Source organism: Alexandromys fortis, unplaced genomic scaffold, assembly GCF_014885135.2.
Source record: "Alexandromys fortis isolate MF-2015 unplaced genomic scaffold, M_Fortis_MF-2015_v1.1 scaffold_133, whole genome shotgun sequence".
Taxonomy (NCBI): domain Eukaryota; kingdom Metazoa; phylum Chordata; class Mammalia; order Rodentia; family Cricetidae; genus Alexandromys; species Alexandromys fortis.
Genome location: NW_026068030.1, coordinates 926,965 through 949,042, shown reverse-complemented (window position 1 = coordinate 949,042; position 22,078 = coordinate 926,965). Strand labels below are relative to the sequence as shown.

At 41.1% G+C, this 22,078-nt stretch overlaps 1 protein-coding gene and 1 long non-coding RNA gene across 5 annotated transcripts in view; one reads left to right on the top strand and one right to left on the bottom strand.

Moving 5' to 3' along the window:
• Tpk1 (thiamin pyrophosphokinase 1) overlaps positions 1–18,264 on the top strand; it is a 337,026-nt gene extending 318,762 nt beyond the window's left edge. For both annotated transcript variants that reach the window (XM_050164434.1, XM_050164432.1), the window contains one exon: positions 16,905–18,264. In XM_050164434.1, the coding sequence (XP_050020391.1) occupies positions 16,905–17,023 (119 nt within the window). In that variant the 3' untranslated portion in view covers positions 17,024–18,264. The remainder of the gene's footprint in view (positions 1–16,904) is intronic.
• Positions 5,054–21,851, bottom strand: LOC126515085 (uncharacterized). 3 transcript variants are annotated; one of them, XR_007595749.1, is made up of 3 exons: positions 18,258–18,303; positions 11,115–11,922; positions 5,054–10,320 (listed from the first exon to the last, which is right to left on the bottom strand). It is a non-coding gene; the product is annotated as an uncharacterized lncRNA (long non-coding RNA). The 3 variants fall into 3 exon arrangements; XR_007595748.1 differs by lacking the exon at positions 5,054–10,320 and adding an exon at positions 21,796–21,851 and having other exon boundaries at positions 10,811–11,922; positions 18,258–18,301; XR_007595747.1 differs by lacking the exon at positions 5,054–10,320 and adding an exon at positions 13,934–14,035 and having other exon boundaries at positions 10,811–11,922.
• Positions 21,852–22,078: the final 227 nt, after the last annotated feature.

The following is a 22,078-nucleotide window of genomic DNA, read 5'->3' as shown; positions in this document are numbered from 1 at the left end:
ACTGCTTGACCCATTTCTATCTAGCCTCTTCTAGGCTAATTCTCACATATTAATTTAGCCCATTTCTAATCATCTGTGTAAGCACCCCAAGGTGCGCTTACCGGGAAGATTCTAGCCTACGTCCATCCTGGATCGGAGGAGCTTCATTGCATGTATCTGCCTGGGAGAGTGGAGCATGCCTCTCTGTCTGAGGGGTCTGGCTCTGAGAGGAGCTGCATTACTTCTGACCTCATTTCCTCTTCCTCCCAGCATTCTCTTCTGTTTACTCCACCCACCTATGTTCTAACCAATAAAATGGGCCAAGCCAGTTTCTTTATTAGCCAATGACCTTCCTCCATCATAGAGTAACTATGTAGATTACAATTCTTCTTTTATCTAATTCAGTTGTCCTAATGTGTGAGAGATGACAATTATGTACTGCTGTCCTGAATGTCAGACTATGACAGACAAATAAAATACCATTTTTCTAGTCAGGATGTCGAGAACTATCTAATTGGACAGAAAGGGCATATATTTAAAATGATATAACAAAATAATTATTCAGAATAGCATATTTAAAATATACTTATCAAATGGATGTATATTCTGTATCTTCCAAACTGTCTTGGGGTAGAAAGGGAACAGCACAGGATTTTTTTTCTTCATTTTATAATCATGAAGGACAAAAATATTAAGTCGAAAATGAATAAGGTAAAAAACAATCACATTTCCCACATAATTCGCTAACTCGAAGACAGTTGCTAGCTGTTAGTGTTGTTTATTTTGGCCTGTAGATTGAGTGGTTGGTTGGTTGGTTGGTTGGTTGGTTGGTTGGTTGGTTGGCTGCTTTCTTACTTGCTTGCTTGGTTAGATGGTTGGTTGGTTGGTTGGTTGGTTGGTTGGTTGGTTGGTTGGTTGGTTGGTTGGCTGCTTTCTTACTTGCTTGCTTGGTTAGATGGTTGGTTGGTTGGTTGGTTGGTTGGTTGGTTGGTTGGTTGGTTTATTGATTGCTAGATAGACTTGGTTCCTTAATCGAAAAAGAAGCTCCCATATTTAACACTGCCTACTTTAGAATATGTGAGTTTTGGAGCATTTCTGTCCTGTTACTTTGTGTAGTGTCCTTATTTAAGTGTGACTTTTATATGCCTGCTCTGTAGTAGTTGTTACAGTAGATGCTGAGGGTCTAGGACTTAGGAGACTGCAGCCCCGCAGACTGTGCTCTTGGCATACATTGAACTCACCTGCTCTTCTGCTATTGCTGTCACCAATTAATTTGTCCTTTGTGAGGTGTGAGCTTTTCACTCACACATGTGGCTTTATTTACAATTTGAGTTAAACATCCTCTTATTGTTTTATCTTACATAATTGTATTTATATTAATGTATGCGTGTATGTATGCAAGCAGCTTTATTAACGTATAATTCATATACCATAAAACTCACCCTATACAGTGCTGTGGCTCACTCCTGGAGCTCTTTAAAATCATTCTGAGTCTTGCTTCTGCTTCTTTCATTTTGCTTTCCTAGTACTTTGTTGTGCGCACATAAGATGAACAAAGTTGAATGAGATTGCCCAAGGACAAAATCTCATATCACTCAAGGCTGTCTCAAAGATCTGCTGGTAGATACCCATTGGGAAAATACTCAGCATCTCCTGGTTCATCTGCTGTGTGATATACATGTCACCAAGTTAACACAAAAGTAAGGCTCTCTTCTTTGAAAAGAAAAACTTTGCTCTTGAGCATGATTAGTTGGACATTCGTTCAATAATCTAGTCCAGCAAAGGGCTGCAGTATTATCTGTGCCTGGAGCCGTTTCCTTGTTTTGTAACATGCAATACCACTTTCCCCTTTGGAGACTGTGGAAGCCAAGCAGGTCTCAGGTCACAGGTATCAAAGATATTCTCCAGGCCGAAATAAGCCTGCCTTCTTTGCTTTGCACAGAGCTGGGAAGTCCTTGTGATTATTGAATTCAGCACTTTCTGTTGATGTGAACTTCCCAAACTTCAGCCTTTCCATTTTCCTGTCCTTTAAGGCACCCACACTTCCACTTCTATTTTCTGGTATCTTCCTCAGCTCTGTAGGGTTGTGACGTGTCCCCTGTCTAATGTAGGACCTCATTTGTAAGGAGTGTCTCATTTAGCTTTCATGGGAACTTCAGCACACCCTCCTGACCCCTCTCATGGCATTTATACACATAAATAATGGGAAACAGAAGATTCAACTGCTCAACTCATACCACAAACTAATATCATCAGCTGTGATAAAGGCAAATGCTAGATACACCAAGTAACACTGTATGTCTTCCTGTTTAAAGATATTTAAGTGGGTGTGGTAGAAACGAGATGGGCTTTTTTTATTCCTCACTGAATTCAATGTAATCAGGTAAAATCCTCTGGAGGACTCCAAGGTTGAAGTGATTTTAAAGGCCCTACTTGCTTTTAAAGCTGACCGTGACTTCCAACCGAATAATTATCTGAATATATATATGACCTTATTCATTAGGTTTATTCTATGTGTCCAGGCACTTCTTTAGGGGGCAGAAATAGTGATACCCAGAATACAGCAGACAGTAGCTTATGTTTCTGGGTTCATGTTAATGACAGGATATTTTTGTTATAGGATGCTGATGCTATCTCAGAGAAGGAAGAACATTGTGTGATCTCAGGACATAAGTTACCCCTCTGGGTTTCCAAAACAGAAGTGATATTGCATCATGTGTCCCTCAGATTGCAGTGAAGGTAATCCTAGTAAAGCTACAAGCTTAGCTTGGTCGTTTCTGAAGCTAAGAAGCCCAAAAGTATCAGATTCTTCCTCATGGTCAATCACATCGGACACTTAGGATACACATTATATTTGGTGAAAACAAAGCCCTTGGTGATCTTAGTACAGTATAGTTGAGTAATCAATGTGGAACTTGCATTGCAGCAGACTGGGAATGGTTATAGGGAGTGAAGAGTTGAGAAGTAATTACAATAGTTAGGCTCTGAAATGAGGAAGAGACAGATAGATAGCAGAGGCTTTGGTGTAGGCCCTGAGTGAAAGAGGCTAGTGTGTGACAGTTCTGAATGCATCTAACTGCAGTGAGAGGTGAGTACACCTGAAGATACAGCACAGAGAAAGCAGCAATCAAAGTCACAAGAAGCCTGGAACAACAGGCATCCATGGCACTAGAGAGAAGAGTCTCCTTTGCTCTTGTAGCAGGAGAGGTAGCGGGAGGGAACAGAGAAATGCTAATGTGTGTGCCGCAAACACAAGCTGGCTAGTTCAGTGGTAGTATGTGTTTGGATGTACGACGTCATGGATTTCCACCAGAGCACTGAAGAAGACAGTGTCTACATTATTATTCTGACCCTTAGAAGAGACAAACTCTGACTGTGAAAATGATGCTTCAAGCCAGTCTCTCTTTCAGAACAGTGACCAAAGGAGAGAAACTAAAACCCGCCTTTCATTGTCTTCGTATCTGTATGGTATTAGCTCTGGCCAGACATACTAGGAAGCTAATGGTCTGCCAAGTCAGTAGGTTCTGAAGGTTTTATCTAAACCTTCACAGCTACTTGGGACTAGACTTTTTTAATTTATATCTTTTTTTTAATTATCACGGATTTACTTCATTTAACAACTCCACGCATGTATGTAATGGATCCAGTGTTCTTTCCTTTTCGTTGATCTTGTAATCACTATGTCAGTCACGCTGCAGTTTTTTTTTTCAAATATGGAATTGCAGAGTTCAAATAATGACATATTAAAGTGAATTATACTACAGAACTGCCCAGAACCTGCCTTTTTACCTGTACTAGTTATTTAGGCTTCATAGAGTTTAAGAATTTCACCCTATAAATGTGTACTCTAAGACATGATAAATGTTGGCAGAAAGTGAATATTTGGAGATTGTTACTATTTCAAAAATTCCCTTGCTCCTAGCAGATAAGAGAAACAAGGGTGCATTGCCATTGATTGATCATATGGTAAACCTTCACTCTGCCTCTCTTCACATAACACAGTTCTCTTTTCATCACAGCCTGATGAGAAATTTTAATGGGGTGTTTCCACCAGCAGTAAATCCACTGAAGCATGTAGAAAATGCTTTTTACATCGAAGAAGAGAAGGCACCTTTCGTCAACTGGGAGTTGTTACTTCCCCATTAATGTTATGCCAAAATGAGAGCCTGCCATCGTAGGAGAGTAAAGATTAAGAGAAAACCACCATCAAAATTCACATAGCAAAGAGACCAATTTGTGGGGAAAATACCTGAAGCTCTTTACCACCCTGGCTCACACAACAAATGTAGCTTGCACAAGCCAGGACGCAGAGAGAGCCTGGATTCCCTCCTGGGACCTGAGCTTCAGGAAACAAATAGGACTGGGTGTATCCCGTGTTCCTTGTGCTCTGGACATGTCTGTGTAAGATATCTTGGATGCAACATTAAGTAAACTCTGGAAAACCCAAGACTTTTATGTTTCCATCAGAAGCAAACTGCTTAAGGAAATGCCAAGCTCTGAGAGAGGGATCTGTGATATCAGCTAAAACTTTTTACCTGAACTTGGGGCAAATGAATACAAAAGGACTGTGGTTCTCTTGGTGAATCTTCCAGATGCTCACAGAACAAAATTGAAAGGCCAAGTCCAACTTAATATTATAGGCTCCAGTCAGTCATACTCAAGGTTTCAGTTATTTGTTCAATAAATATGGCAAGTGAAGTTGGTCCCAAACCCAATGTTAATTACACAGGTGGACCAGGGATGCCAGCTCATTGGCCTGCGATCATGTGTCTTCGGAGAGAGAGTAGAGTAGGGAAGAATTATGTTCAGTGTTGATACTTTGTGCTAGTGTGAACCCTGAGGGAGAATTCTCGGAATTCCCTGGATAAGTGGGATTTCTAAAACTGTCACAGTATGCTGATCAAGAATAGCTCCAGTGTGAATGGAAAACAGCTGTTGATGCAAAAACCACAGCTCTCACCTTACAAGGAGTAAGAGTTTATTGGTGAGCCATTCTGAATGGCTGTGACCTGGGAACACAGATTTAGGGCACCTTAGATTACATGGGGCCACGTGGAAGCAGTGTCATGAAGTTTTATGCTTTTACAGAACAAACAAAGTCATAGATCAAGGGAAGTTTAAAATACATTTATGGGTGCATCAGATAGGCAGTAACAGCAAGATAGAGGAGGCTGTTCTACAGGCCTGAGATGCTCTCTGCTGACAATCTTAGCTTAGGGGTTGGTGGAAGCTAGTGATCTAATAGGCCAATAGATTCCAAAAGGTTTTTATCCTAGCCACAGGATATTCAGACACAGATGTGGGCAGGAAATAACGATTTAGGGTAAAACTAACCTGCGAATAGATAATTGGCCTCTAGACCTGTAATACTCCAGCCTTCCCACATCACTGCAGTGTTAAGAGTCAGTCTGCTCCTTTATTTATAAACATAACAAAATCCAGCACAGTATGGGAAAATTTTCACAATAGACTTAAAGAAAATGACCACAAATGTAATTTAAAGTCCTTTGCCACCTTACATACAAGTCTCCACTCCACCCTTAACAGGTTGCTCCCCTACGTAATAAACCATATGAATACTGAGTGGACAATGGTAATATTTTCACAAAATGTTAAAATATTCCCAGGACATGGAAGGAATAGAAATGTCATCCTAAGTGGCAATTGAAAGCACCCGACTAGAATGTTCTGTACTCTTTTTAAGGAAAGGCAGCATGGCAAGATATGGCATTTCTGTTCTCATTTCAGTTGCTATCCCTTAGCCCTGAAGTACCGTAAAATCACCATGCTGAAGGAAACCAGACGGAAGTTAATCAGTTACTTTAATATTTTCATGTAGTCACAGTGGCCTCTTAACGGGGAATTGCGTACATTCCTCTATTCACTGGATCTGTGGCAAAACCAAAACAGAACCTAGATCCTTCTCTTCCTCAGCTTAGAAGCCAGCAGCGTGCGTCTATCACGCACCACAGCAAGCATGCAGTTTTCACAGGCTCCGTGTCTAGTGGTTGTACTAGCTGCAGCCCACCACACTGTTAAGGAGTGAGCCCGTTACCTGTGAAGCATACCGTACCATGTGATCTAGTGCACTAAAGCTCCACACGTGAGCATCTGGAGGCTGCAGCATTAAGCCTGATGCATATCATAAGGTCCAACGTATTTAATACCTAACACTTAGAAGATTGTTTCTCACCTTGACAGTACAGTTTTTGTCACATGTGAAATCATTTATGTAAGCTACCATGATTGCTCCTAACACCTACCACCTCCACTACATGCTGCAAAAGCCATGCAAGGCTAAATATTACTCCAAAGAGAAGCCGGAGTTTCTGGAAGAATTTTTAAAGCAGCTATTTCTCTTTGATTCAGAAATTTAAAATAGAAGATAATGGTTCACTGAAATGACAAAAGTAGTAAAGAAGCTTTATTGACTGCTGATGAGTATTTCAGTACTGAACAAAATAAATCAGGAATAATGAAAACCCTGAAGCAAGATGAGCTCCACCACTCTCTGGCCACAGGCCTGAATGAGAAGGGGCTGCAGGAAGGAGGGGCAGCAAGGCACACCTGAAGCACTCTGTCAGACACCTGAACTCAGGAGCAGCATCTGTAGGATCCTCGTCTGTAGGATCCAACTGTATTATACAGCCTCGCCAATGAAAAGGAATACTTTAATCTTAGAGATAATTTTCACCTTGACAGAAACACGAGCCATAGGATGTCAAATGCAATAGCTAGGATTTCTGAGCCTCGGACGTGACGGCTTATCATCATTCCAGTTTGTACAAAAAGACAGTATAGCTCAGCTTTGATGAAATATTTTCAATATTAAAATTTCCTTTCTCCAAATTCCAATTTATTTCATTGACATTAATGAGAAATTTTTTGAAAACCTTCATTTTTATTCTTTTAGTTGCAATGAATTTTTTTACCTCTTTTCTAATAACAGCATTTATATCCCTAGAATTACAAGTAAAGACTTGCAATAATTCCTTCTTGTATCATGAAATGCTTTTCCAACGTTGAAAAGTGAAGATAGACTACTGAATTTCATCTTTAATTTTTTAATAGCTGGTTTATTTTTATTTTATATACATTGGTGTTTTTCCTGTGAGGGTGTTTGATCCCCTGGAACTTGAGTTATAGACACTTGTGAGCTGCCATGTTGGTTCCTAAATTAAACCTGGGTGCTCTGGAATAGCCCTTAACCACTGAACCATCTCCCACCCCTTTAATTTTTATGGAATGTTTATATTATAGATGTAGCAAAGTATTTTTACTGAAATCTGAATATTGAGCCTGAACTTAGCAACTATGACTTCTTTCTTCCTTATAAAGATGATTAAGACTACTTTAGCCAATATTTTCTAGAACTGAGAATAATACATCCTTCAGTATTTTACAATGAAACTGGTATTGAAAAAAATAATAAAAATATTCAGTATAAAGTTCCTCAGTTAAAGACTTTGTGTCTGAATCCCATGGTCTCGGGACACTAATGAGTCATTTGTGCTCCAGGCCGCAAACCTAAAATGTTAAGTCAGTCTACAGGCACTGAAAAAAAACTTTAAAAACACAGTTATATTTTTCAACTAATTTAAGTAATAAGTAATACAGGCCATTTAATTTTGATCAACTAATCCAAATCAGCTCCCCGGTTTCTCTGGTGAAGACACAGACTGTGCTGTGGTAAAGAGGACAGAACACCAGAGTCTGGAGACTTAGTTGCACTGCTGTGTCCAAGATTAGTAAGGTATCTGGACTTATTCCCCCACCTTGAAATAAAGTGTGTGGATTAGACGGCTGACTCTAGACATTGCCCAAGCCATATGGTGCAGGAGGAAAGTAGAACCTTAAGTCCAGCTACTGAAGTGAGCAGAGGTAGGAACAGCTTTGTCTTTGCATGTGGTAAGCCTTGAAGCTAGTAGGTAAGGTTGTTCCAGATCACACATCCTATGTTAAGGTAGAACACGAGGACAAGTGAACAGTTAATGTAAGTGAGTACAACTGCCACCGTTATATCGTAAGTGCCACAGGGAAAGTTATAGGCTCTGAGAAATCAGTTTCGAGGTGTGTGAGAGCGCATTTTCTTATGTTACCTCTAAGGGTGGCAACAATGTCTGTAGAGGGGACTTGCAGGATCTCCCTCCCTCTTCTCTTAGGGCCACAGAACATGGTTTCTGTGGTTACTTCTTGTCATGTCTCAATCCACAGTAGAACAGTGATTTTCACGGCTTCTGTATCTTCAAACTTACATCTCTTCCCAACAGGAAAACTTAATCCAGATGCTGCAGCCACATGAAATAGCCTGTTTGTCTGTAAGTAGTTAGTGATCACAGGTGAGATCTGTCCTTCTGGTGTTGATGGCAAGTCATCATAATCATGAGTCATAAATAGGCTGGGGTAGAACCAGGTAAATAGATTGATTCAAATCGTAGGCAGACAAGTTTGTTCTTTCAACAGTTCTGATTTGGTTTTTCACAAGAATGTCTCCCATTTTTCTTTTTCCTTCTATGGTAATTTGAATGTAATTGGCCCCCATAGTCTCATAGGGAATGGCACTATTAGGAGGCTTTGTTGAAGTGGGTGTGGCCTTGTTTGGAGGACGTGTGTCGCTTAGGGGATGGGCTTTGAGGATTCCTATGCTCAGGATACCACCCAGTGTCTCAGTCAACTATCCTGCTAGATGTAGCACTTTCAGCTCCAATACCACATCTGCCTGATGATAATAGACTGAACCTCTGAAATTGTCAGCGAGCCACCCCGATTAAATGTTTTCTTTATAAGAGTGGCTGTCGTCGTGGCGTCTCTTCACAGCAATGAAAACCCTAAGGCTCCTTTTCTCGTTGCTCCTCTGATCTGAGGAAGGTAGCTTAGCATCCTGCAGTAAAGGTCCTTTTAACTCCTTCACCCCACATATTTATGCTGGTCGCTTTCTGTTTACCTGTATGAGGTTAGTTGGTTTGATTATTAAATTCTGAGGAGCAGGAATTATGCCTTTCACTTATTGGAGTTAGGTGCCAGCTGCACATTTGACATTATGCATTAATTCTGTGCTCCCTCACATCTCCCCATCTTTCTTCACTTTCCTGTGCCATTTGCATTTTTTGATATACTCATAATAATCTCAGTTGACATTTGAAAGATGGAAGCAAATGTGACTTCAAAGCCTCCTTGGTGCAGATGAAATGATGATATAATAGATTTTCAGTGCTTTTTTGGAGAAGTCAGAGCTCTTTGCAGGCATTAACTCATCCGTCTTCACCTTACCCGGATGAGAAATAACTGCAGCACATATTATTGGCATCTTCTAATGGATGCTGAGGTCGCCTGAGGATGATTTTCTTTCCTCAAAAATCATAGGATATTATAGTAGTAGAATAGAGAGTTCAGTTCTCTGTTCTCCAGGGTGGCCCTGAGACCCAGCTTCACACAATGGCTTGCGCTGTTCTCCAGCCTGGGAGGAGGACCTGGATCTGGACCTGGACCTGGACGTCATCCTTACTATATACTGTCACGATTTTCACAGTTGTGTGGATAGTTTCCGGCAAGTCAGTGTGCACAGGAGGCTGTGCTGAGTCCCAGACCCCAAGTTCAGGAGAGCAGTCCTTGTACTGTATGAGTCAGTATTCTCTGCATACAAGTGTAAATCTCATGCTAGCTTTTCACGAGGAAATTTTCCAGGCAGTTTTATACAGTGTAGCTAAAATAATTCATGCAAACTGGTCATATCTTATGGATGTGAGCTGTCATTTTTGTCTCGTAGACACTGTGGACTTTTTCTGCTTCTTCAAGTAACTCTGATTATCTCTTTAACTGCCAGAGAACCTGGTGTGAAGTGAACATACTATTAATATAACATATCGGGGAATTTTTTTTTAACAAAGAAACATGGATTTTGCTTATTTTAGGCAGATCTAAACATTTGAAAGTACTGATCTTGGAAGACGGTTCCAAACTAGAATACTTAATTTTAATTCCTCCAATTTACAGAATATTTCTGGTCTAATTGTGTTATTGGAAAGCAGGCTGAGTTGGAGTAAAAAAGTAAAAATTTAAAAATAAAATATTGAAAGGAAAAAAAAATAAGGGAGCCCTCATTGTCCGCCATATTCAGAGAGTCCGGTTTTATCCCATGCTTTTTCAGTTGCAGTCCAGCTGGCCTTGGTGAGCTCACAATAGATCAGCCCCACTGTCTCCGTGGGTGGGTGCACCCCTCGTGGTCCTGACTTCTTTGCTCATATTTTCCCTCCTTCTGCTCCTCCTTGGGACATTGGGAGCTCAGTCCGGTGCTCCGTGTGGGTCTCTGTCTCTATCTCTATCCATCTCCAGATGAAGGTTCTATGGTGATATGCAAGATATTCATCAGTATGGCTATAGGATAGGGTCATTTCAGGTTCTCTGTCCTCAGCTGCCCCAGGAACTAACTGGGGACATCGCCCTGGGCACCTGGGAGCACCAAATCTCTTGCCAACCCTAAGATGGCTCCCTTAATTAAGATGTGTGCTTCCCTGCTCCCGTATCCAACCTTCCTTTATCCCAAACATCCCGCTGCTGAGAAGCCAAGGACAATGCCACTGGGTTTTGATCCTACTTCATGTTCTGGCTTTGTGGAAGCCTAGCCAGTTTGGATGTCCACCTTCCTAGACCAGGATGGAGCGGGGAGGACTTTGGACTTTCCACAGGACAGGGAACCCTGACTGCCCCTCAGACTGGAGAGGGAGGGGGAGAGGAGTGGGGGAGGGGGAGAGGAGAGGGAGGAGGGGGGAAAAGGGAGACGGGGAGGGAAATGGGAGGCGGGGAGGAGGCGGAAATTTTTTTTTCAATAAAAAATTATATTTAAAAAAAAAAATAAGGGAGCATCTGAAATCCCAAAGCGTCTTCCAGGCCTCAAGCAAGAGTGTGTGGGTCTGTGACTGCGGAGTCCGAGACAAAGGCTGGGCGGTCCAAGACTGCTGACTGACTGGAAGGGTGGCCTTCCTTGTTTTCCTGCATTTCATGATTCCTCACTAGGCTACAGAAGGGCGGAGTGCTCACCTCAGGAAGTGTCCAGCTGTCAGGGTTTGGGGAGATAAAGTTCAGAGGAAGGCACCATGTGACTATCAGAGGCATGCATAAGAAAAAGTTTCACTCACCATTGTCCCAGGCCAGCTCCTGGATAGTGCAGGTCAGCTTCCAGACCCTTTACATCAAAGAGTAAGCAAAGGCTGTCCCAGGCTGTGTTCGCGATTCCAAAGCCTCTCTAGGGAGCTGAATCTCAAGTATACAAAGTATACAACCTCTGCCTGGATCTGACAAATTGTCTCCAATACAAATTGAACTTAATGCAAGTCAAATCACAGTACTGGGTGATTTGAGCATTTCCCAGCCATGGCATTAACTGATCTCATGGGGAAACAGGTGAGGGGAAGAGAAGGCAGTGCTTCCTCCAATCTCCCTGGCCTTCCCTCCAGCCTCCTCCTGAGGACCAGCATATCTTCTCATATGACTAAAGTTCTGTTACCCACTCCCCAAAAGTATATATAGCCCTCATAGGACAGCAGCACCCAGACCATAAACAGATAGTCTCCAGGTGTCCAATTGCTTTTTTCAAGTATTTAAAATATGAGGCTTACTTTTAAAAGGCATGCATTGTCTTTAATTGGCATGCCCGTTTACTCTGTCAACCAGAGAAGGCCCTCCACTAATTTGGAGGTTCATGAGGCTTATTTTGAAGCATCCTAGCAGCTAATTTCTTCACCCCACAGTCAATCTTTCTCAGTTTCATTATCCGGTTTTAGATTCAGGTCAAGCATTTGGAGCAAAAAGCAATACCTACATGAAACTGCATCAGCTCGGAGGCATGTGACCACTGTTTGTCCTTCTCTTACTGAAGCTGCTCCATCATTGATCTTCTGGCTCAGATCTGAAAAGTGCCAAGATCTGGCTTTTGCCTTTGTTCTTCTGAAATTGAAAACAGCATGGGAGTGGTACTTTGGTGCCGTGTGATCACCCGCTCCCCAGCGTCATTTCAGCTGGTGATTTAGCACTAATAGCTTCTGCCTGACCCAGTTATTACACTGGGTGCTGCAAAATAGTGACTTTCTGTCATTCCGTCCTGAGAGTCCACACTCTTCTTTGAAGAAATTTTCTTCTCTCCTTCTGCCTTTGGGGATTCTTTTCGTTATTAAATGTATTGTAATGCATTTCCCTCGGTATTATTTTCTACCTCAAACTGTCCCAGCAACTCAGTCCTTTTGACATGTCCAAATGGGTTTTGGATCATTTTCTTATTTTTGCAGCAGCTTGTTTCAGGCTCACAAGGCACTTTTTCTGCCCTAAACTGGGATTCTACATAGTCAGCTCTAACAAAAGTGTGGTCTAGGGGAGGAACCAAGTCATTTTCCACCAAAGCACTATGAAGTCAGTCACTCTAAGGTGAAGAGTGATGGAGACTAGGACCGGACCTGTGAGTTCAGACTATATGGATTCAATTTGCAGAAGAGAGGCTAGAGTTGTTCCTGGAGGGGGCACAAAATTTTCCATGAAAGTGGAAATTTCATGATGGAGTCAAGGAATAGGTACCTGCATGGAATAGCTGGCAAGTAGGTAAGAAATAGCCAGGTGATAGGAAGTCCTAACTGCTATGCCAAGATTTGTGGGTAGGTCTGGGGATATGCTTTGCTTTGTTTTATCTGATAGTTACCCCATTGCCAGTTAGGATCATTCATTTTTATTGCTTCCCATAGGAATGGCATGGCTAGATGTGAGGTAAGAGGCTAAGAAGGAGAAGCAGTGCTTTAAAGGAATACAAGTAGATTATCTGCCACAGCTCCGGCAGTACTCTACTTCTTCATTAGCCTCATCAGACGCAGGGTGTGTTTTCATGAAGCTTTTAAGCTTGGTTTATTTAAAGTTTTACTTTTCAGTAGTCTTCCTACAGTTTCTTCTAGGTATTCCTTGGCCTATAGGGCAGTGAACTCAGCCCTTGGGAATGAGCATGCTGAGAATTCAAGTATCTGTTGACCTAGAGTTTAATCATCTGAGATAACTTACACCGAGTGTCGTGTACCTTTTATAACCTGCCATGTAAGGCTAAGCATGTATGTGGAGTAATAATCAGATTCTATGTAATCAAGCCAAGAGACACTATTTCCGGGTATGGCAGATGACTGTGTCCATCCTGTTTTGTCATTTATACTAAAACATGAGACCCTTAGGTGCAAAGACACTCATCTTTGATCTCTGGTAGCTTCTGTGTTCAAACTCTAATAAATGTCATTATCTCTCCATATCCATGCTGCCTGGCCCCAGAACTCCCATGAGTACCATTTGGTGAAGATTCTCGAGCCATCTTTGATAAGATGGCACAGTATTTGCACATAATCTATACATACACTTCGTCTAAATAAGCTAGACTCTTCACAAGAAGGTATAGATTGCTTGTAGTATTTTTAATAATGTAAGTACAATGTAAGTAGTTTCTGTACTGTACTGTTCAAGAAATAAGTCTAAGAAAAACAGTTTGTACATGTCCAGGACAGACACAGATTTCAACCGCTGATATAGAGCTTACATATTTAGAGGACTAACTGTATCTAGAAAACAAACAAAGGCATACATATATATGACCAAGGTGGCACCTAGAATGATTTTAAGTATTTCACAGAAGCTAGCTTAGAAAATGTGTGAGTTTAATTCATTCTACTCAGCCAGCTATATGCTAATCATTTGCATGATGGCATTTGCTAACTGCTTCAATCAGTATGTGTCCCTTTCTTCTGATTTTAAGAGGCAATCCTATCATGCTCTTTCAGTAGAATAGCCAGAGAAAACAAAATGAAGAGAAAATTTCTTGAGTACTTATTTTATGTTAGAAATTGGATCCTGTATTCTGTGTACCATGCCTGTAAAGTAGGGATTATTATTCACATTCTCCAGCTAAGAAAACTGAGACCACAGTAACTTCGCTCACCTCTGTCCTCCTCGTGAAGGGGTTCCCAATGTTTTGACAGAAAGATTCTTTTTCTCTGCAAGCCCTCACCCCCTAGAGTTCTCATCCTCACCCCTAGAGAACCTGGAACAGAAGGTGGAAATGTCTTAAAAGTGTTTCTTGTATTTCTGAGGTTTAGTTCTTGATAATATGAAACTCTGCCCATGGTATAATTGTTGATGGATCCAAATTTGTGCAGTCTTTGCAAATAATGTGTTCATGAGAGCAGTGTCCACGCCATGTGCAGAAGACGCAGTCCCGCAGCAACAGCACTCTTCCTTCTGATCTTGCTTTCTTCCCACCCTTTCTTCTGGGAAGTTCCCTGAGCCTTGGAGGGCCTGACCCAGATGTCCCATTGCAGGCTGAGCATTCAACCATTCTCAGCACACTGAGCAATTATGAGTCTCTGCAGTAACCACAACTCATTCCAAAAGGAAGCTTCTGTGACCAAAGAAGACAGCAACACTAATCTATGTGCTCAGACTAAGTACTGAGAAGGCAACTTGACATGCACAGTATGTCCATTTAGCAGTATAACAGCGGCAGGTTCTACTCAGGCCAATGACCTTGTAAGTTTAAATGGATTGTTCTGTATTTCAGATTATTCATTTTAGTTTCTACTCTCAGTTATTTCCTGTAAGCTGGAAGCTTATCATACATACTTATTGCTGTTAATTAGCTGTTGATACAATAGCAAATATTATAGAATAAAACCTAAATTATAGTTGCCTTGCTCACTAAAGTGTTTTATGAAAAGACTTTGATCCTATGTGTCCTAACACAGCCATTTCAATTCTTTTCTCCTTTGAAAACTAATTAAGATGCATCCTATTGTAGAAAAAGAAGGGTACATGATGTGGTTTCCTAGCTCTGAAAGCCTAGAAGTCTGAGCCCTCACAAAATAGAATTAATGCACAGCTGTCAACTACAGCAACAATTTTATACTGTTATCTTTTGAGCTCAGTTAAGACTAGGATTTTCCTCTAATTGGTTTCCAGACTTACAACACATTGTGTCAATTTCAGATGACTGTGTGTACTTAGTTTCTCACTATAGAGATTCCTCTTTGAAATTAGCAGAACTTCTAAAGCATCCTCTTTTGCCCTTATGATTTATCAAAAGTCCACACTGCCCCCTACAAAATTTGTAAAGCTTTGCACCCCTAGTTCTGGGATGTGTCTAAGAAAGCCACTGGGTTGTGGGGGCAGTCTTATAGGAAGTAGGATATCATCTAGAGTTAGGAAGTAGACTGTTGTAAACCCCACCATGAGCCCCACCCAAACCCCACTATCTACATCATGTAACAGTGTTTGTCTGCAAATACTGATGCCTGTATCCCCTTCACTTAGAAACCTCATCTCCTAAAGCTCCAGATCAGAAGAAACAAGCTCTTGCAGTGTACTGCATGCTACAGTAATGTTCATAGGAAAGCACTCTGCATGCCCAGACAGTTCTATTTTATGGCTTCTTGCTTGCATTAGTAAAGACATTGACAACTACAAAAAGCAAATAACATATATTTTAATTTAAAAAAAAAATCACCCAGTGCTGTGATTTGACTTGGCAGGACTGAAAATTTAAATTGCATTTTCAAGATGTCCTGAGGAAGGCAGCAGGCCCCCTCTAGTGGAGACTGAGCCTTGTAACTGACTGTTTCCCTCAAGCATGAACTGCATAGTTAGAATCTGAAGGAAAGGGCACTTTCTGCTTCGCTTTGGTTTAGTCACATTTTAGCCAAGAAAATCCTGGTAATCAAAGGATATTTGCAAGAGAGTCATTTGAAGTCACACTGATGAAATGTTCTGAATAAGCAAGGGAGAAGATGCTGACTTGTGCCAAGGTGCTAACCTCTTCGGAAATAAAATACATACTTACATGTGTGTACCTGTAAGATCTATAAATATACTGTGGTAGTTTGAATGTAAGAGGCCCCCATAAGCTCATAGAGAGTAGCATTATTAGGAGGTGTGGCTCTGTTGGAATAGTACGGCCTTGTTGAAGGAAGTGTGTCACTGTGGAAGCAGGTTTTGACGTCTAAAACCATATCCAGTGTGTCAGTTCACTTCCTGTTGCCTGTGCAAGATGTGGGAATCTCATCTCCTTCTCTGGCATCGTGTGTGCCTCCACACTGCCCTGTCCCAACATGATGATTATAGACTGAACCTCTCTCAACTGTAAGCCAACCCCAAATAAATGTTTCCCTTTATAAGAGTTGTCATGGTCATAATGTCTCTTGACAGCAATAGAAACCCCAACTAAGACATATACAAACTCCAACTACACAAGTCAAATTTACACCTGACTCAGATAGTTAAGCAGCTTGAAGGATATTTTTTATTTCCTGCCTTCATCTTGAGCTGAGTTTGTAACTTCTACGATATTACACATCTGAAAGTCAGCTTTGACCTTTGTGTTCCCATTAATTTTCCAGAACGTAAGCCATGCTCACCATGGCATTTCTTTATGAGTTAAAAATAATGACCCAAACTCCATGCTTTTTTAGGTATCTAGTTTTCTGTCCCCTATGACTTGTACTGTGCCTTCTAGAATTTAATGGTTTTATAAAATGATATTTCTGTACCATCAAAAAATAAATAAAACTTACCCAGGCAAGCAAGAAAGTAAATGACACATTACAGATATGTGTTTTGAGTTTAGAATTAGTAAAGAAAAGGGGGAGGTAATGAATCTATTGTCAATAATAATATATAGCCCAGGACACTTAATGATATAATGACAAGTTCTAAGAATGGGTAGAGAACATTGTAGAAATTCTTGGGTTTAAAACCCTACACCACGTGTTTCCTCCGTTCTGCTTTTGTATAGCATCTTTCAAAGTATATTCTCAGCTGTATCATTGTGGCTGTTGACAAAATTGGTCTACACTGAGACAATTATTTTTTCACTAATGTGACAAATTTTTCACTGATCTGCTTCTCTTTTTTCCCCTCAGCAAATGATGTGCTTGCCTTTGGAACGCTGGTCAGTACTTCTAACACCTACGATGGATCTGGGGTCGTGACTGTGGAAACTGACCACCCTCTTCTCTGGACCATGGCCATAAAAATCTAACCTATAGGGTGGCACCCATCATGTGCCTCTGCCTTCCCTTATCCGCCCAGTGGTTCATTGTTCACCGTGAACAATCACCTCAGTGTGCAGAGATCCAAATGTCTCCATAGGAAGCTCTGGGCTGTCAAGAGGTTGGGGTTAGGGTACAGCTGAGCAAAGGAGCACTTGCTGCACAAGGGCAAGGCCTTGGGGATCAACCCTCAGTACCACAAAATAGAGATGTTGGTGTTTAAACTTTCTATAAATGGTATCTCAATTTTAGATTGAGGGAAAATTATGTTCTATCAAAGTAAATAAGCTTTATTATACTCTATTGGAAAGCTAATGTAAATCATTAAATTATATAATTCAGTTCTGATCATTTTAATTTAATTAATCAGTCCATCTACCTTAAAAATATCTTTTTAGTTTCGAAGCACCAAAAACTGTTGTCAGTGTTGCCTTGGAGTCTAGCACTTCCTTAAATGCCTGACAACAAGGGCTACCTACCTCTGAGTATCTCCTACCACTGGATTTCTCTCTGTAATGCATATTATCTTCCAGTGCTATGACAGGATGGCACCGGTTCACTTTGACATGATATTTTAAAGGATAAGAATCGCTGACTTAATAGTTAGATTTGAAAGCAAGCAGTTCCATGGGCTGTGGATAAATAAATGAGAAGTGGTAATTCATGAGGCCCTCATACATTAACACCCCAAAACTTAAAAGTAAGCACTCTGACCTTTGGAAATGCAGAGGCCTTTATGAAAATCATGACACACACCCATAAGGTTTGTGTGGAAAGATCTTTTATCTTAAAAACTCAGTCACTTTTAATATACCTCACTAAAAGATGAAGTATTAATTCATGGACCATACATTTCCTGATATCACCAGAAAATTAGTGTGCTGGATGTAAAGATAAATGAACACAGCCTGCTGAGGAAGGCCTGTTTCTTCATCCTAGTCCACCATGTGCCTGCTTCCTGACCCCCTTCTAGCTGTAAAGTAGCAGGGGCTGTAATCATTGAGTGTGGGGAAGAACCCCAGCTATGAACTCTAAATGCTAACACATTACAGTCATAGAGTAGACAATACTAAGCATAAGCTTGCTGGTGCATAAAAATGTCTTCATGTCTCTTTCATGATGTCTCCTACTCATCTTCCTACCCTCTCCTATACCACTGGTTAAACTACACCTTGCCAAACAACCTATGACTTAAGGATCACCTGCCCACCATGTTGTACTTACCCATGACTGTGTCACTGTCTTCTTGGTGCTACAGTAGTTTGAGGCTTAAAACATAAATAGAGAAAGAAAAGAGATCAGTTGAACCAACACCATGTTCTGCACAGAAATTCTTAGAATTATTGTTATTATTTATGCAAATATGTGACACTGAAATCTGGATGTCAATAAAAACAGTTATCGATGTGCATGTCTATAGTGGTTTTCTAAGAAAATGTTTATTACTTGTATTTCATCATGACCAATCTCTTATAAACAGTGTTCCTACTCAAAGAGTTAATAAAGAGGTGTTAAATCTCACATCTGATTTCAAACAACAATCAGTCATATTAAGTTCTCCCTCTAACTTTTCTCTTAACTCTCTAAACAAACTGAACCAGTGGTTTTTATTCCATTGTTTTGGATCCCTCTTGCTCTATTTATAAAAATAAGAATTGCTTGTCTTACCTAAAAACTTTGTAAAAATGAGAAAAAAAAAAAAAACAAAAAAAAATAAAGATAACTTGCATCATGGGTATCTAGTTGCTGGAGAAAAAGAGCCAGTAGCGAACTATGTGTCTTCTGCAGTAGAGAAAATAAAGAGAAGTGATAGAGAAAGACCTCTGAGGAGCAGGAAGAAATGAGATGGGACAGTTGAAGATCACACCGGTGCCATGGTGACAAGCTCATGTCTAGGACCTTCCTCATCTTCTTAGTACAAATGCAGAGCTCAGAGGTTCCATGCATCCCTTCCATTCCCAACAGACATCTGCTGCTCTTCAGGAGAGAGGACAGCCAGGCTCCTTCACTGATTCAGCAGGAAAGCTTGTGCAATACCTCCAGGTGCTGCCACAAACAATACTTGTCACAAATGAAATGAGAAGGGGAAAAGAGACAGAGCCAAAGCCGGGCAGGCAGCATCTTCTTTGCCACCACTCTCTACTCAATAGAGGCTCAGCTATGTCTCCATCTTCCAGTTTGTAGACTGCTCTAGGTTCATAACTAGAAGCCTATTCATTACAAGCAAAAGACATGTCCATCATTTAAAAAGTTTACTATTAAAGCATGTCTTATTTAACCTGCAAGCATCAGTGTGTGTGTGTGTGTGTGTGTGTGTGTGTAAACTTTAATGAAGCTTGGTGAACATGTAAACACTGGGGTCAGTGGGGATGAATACTTAACCCAGACTATCACCTGTGAATGATAGTAGAAACACTGGATGACTACCTCAGGCATTCTCTCAAAGCAAAAGTTCCCATCCCCAGTTCCTGCTGACAACTGAAGAACTGCTTGCTGGTGTTACAACCCTTGCCTGATGCTTGAAACTACACAAGGGCAGTCCCCCTCTCTGTGTACTATCTGACTCATCTAAGCAAATGTTCGCCTTTTTTATAGCAATAATATAAGCTTGCAAATCGTAAGGGCTCAGGTACAAAGGTTAAAGTCAACCCTGCAAGGAACTCCCTCTAAGCCCCTATTCGGGTCAGACCCTGACCTGCAGCCTGTAGCTATAATGGAAAATACAAGTTGGGTCATGCTTCTTGAACCTTGGCTTAGATCAGTTCCTTCCTTCCTTCCTTCCTTCCTTCCTTCCTTCCTTCCTTCCTTCCTTCCTTCCTCCCTCCCTCCCTCCCTCCCTCCCTCCCTTCCTTCCTTCCTTCCTTCCTTCCTTCCTTGATCAGCTTGCAGCTTCTGTCATCTAGTGACTGGTCCATGAAATAGCACTGGCTACCCATAGCACTAGCTTGGTCTGAGCCAACAGCAACAGTGATTGGCTTTTCAATGATTGAAATCTCACGTGACTATGAGATGTAAGAGGTGAGTGAGGTGGAAGCAGGTGTGGGTCTGATGGCAGTATTCTGGGGAAAGGGCAGGGCGGTTTCACTGGGATTGGAAACTAGGACTTTTACTCACAGAGAAACAAGGAGGAGGTGCACATTGCTTGTGTGCTTTTGAAGCTATAATGCAAGAGTGTTGCCTCATGCTCCTCTATGTCCCATGTGGAGCCAGCCTTGCTGACTATTCCTGCTTACAGTCACGCCTCCCTGCACATTTATTGAACTGTTGAAATGAAGCAACCCATAGATGGGATGTGACTGGTGGCATGCACCAAGTCAGCGCACAGGGAGAAATGATTCTTCACTCCTCTAAGGCTCTGGGATTATTGCGGTCTCAGTGGTGACTTTCAAACCGTTCACCATGACCCACAAAGAATGTATTTGCCTTCTGACTCAGTCTGTAGAGAAACACACACACATTCAAACACACTGAAACATACAATATGTTCTAATTTTACATTAAATTGAAAAGCTCTCCAGTATATCTGAAAATCATATCTCAGAAAAGAAAACTGCATAGAGTTACTTTAAAAGCATGTGTGAGCATGAATATAGGAGTCCTGTGCTGAGATTACACTAATTTCTTAAATTTATGATACTGGTGTCACTTTTAAAATATATTTCTCTATGTTATATAAATTTTAAAGTTATTTGAAATTGTGAATGTGTTAAGCAGAATATAAATAAATTTTATACTCAGAAAAAAAATATATATTTCTCTGCACAGATTAAAAATTAAGCCACAGGGCCAATTCCTTCCTAGGGGGTCCTTGTCTAAGGGCTGGACAAGAAGTGGCAGGTGTAGGTAGCACAAGTTTGCCCTTTCCTGCCCAGAGCAGATTTCACTCATCAGTCATGATTTTCTTTTCTGGTGAGCCCCAGCCAAAGTCTCAAAATTCATCTCAAAACAGTTATCCAAGCAGATGTGATTGCTGACGCTCCACTGACTCAGAGCTAATGTGTTATTTTCCCACTGTATACAAAACCGCTCTGCTGACAGCCCAGGAAAGAGGCCGTGGAAACATCACTCTTGCTCACAGCTAATGAGTAAATAAACACATCCAAGGACTTGTTCCCGGTGTGCGAAAAGCAAGGACTCTGTACACAGCAAAATAAAAACTAGATCTACCCTGAAATAACTTGGAGAACATAAGCAGACCCCATGCTCATTCGTAGTTGAGAAGGAGGAGTCCTCAGAACAGGCCTGCAGCTTCTCAATGAGAGCCAAAATCTTGAGGAGACCACACTGACAGAGTCCATCCAGATATGAGAAAGGATTGCAGAAGTTAAAGAACTTGAAATGTATAACTTGTACCTTAGCAACTATTTATTTTAGAAATACCCTTTAAAATCTAAAGACCGAGAGAATATTTAATAGACAGGACTTGGTGGGAACAAAAATAAAAAATTGTAAGTATAAAACTTCTGTGATAGAACAGTGTTCCATCTGAATAGCTAATTTCATGCTGAGTTATTTAACATTATGAATCCTTCCTAGACTAAAAACCCCTGGAGGCATGCACATCTGTCCTTCTTGTCAACTGCCATCTCCTGTCTGCTGCATGAGTTCAGAGGAGACATGCAGTCTGCTGCTGAGCGAGCAAACAGCCCCTTTACACCACACTGCAGGAACACATGCATTTCCCAGCCTCTAGCAACCCCTGCTCTGTTCCATATGTGGTCCTGAGCTGTCTACACATCAGATATGCCAACATTTCTCTTACCTGTGTCCCACTTCCACACTGGACAGACCTGGTAAAATCATTCTTCACGTTCCTGCCTGTAGAAGGAAGTAATATTTACAAGGCCAAGGCAAGCCTCCAAGGCGCCAATCCAAGGCAAATATTTTGATCAAGACAAGAAAAAAAAAAAAAAAAACAGAAGGCCAAGGACTATGAAGTTGTCTGAAACCAGTGAGGAAAGGACAATGAAAGACACAGCACATAATGACAGAGCTTGGAACATATGGTTTCAATGAAAAAAACCAAGGCTATAAGGGGAACTATC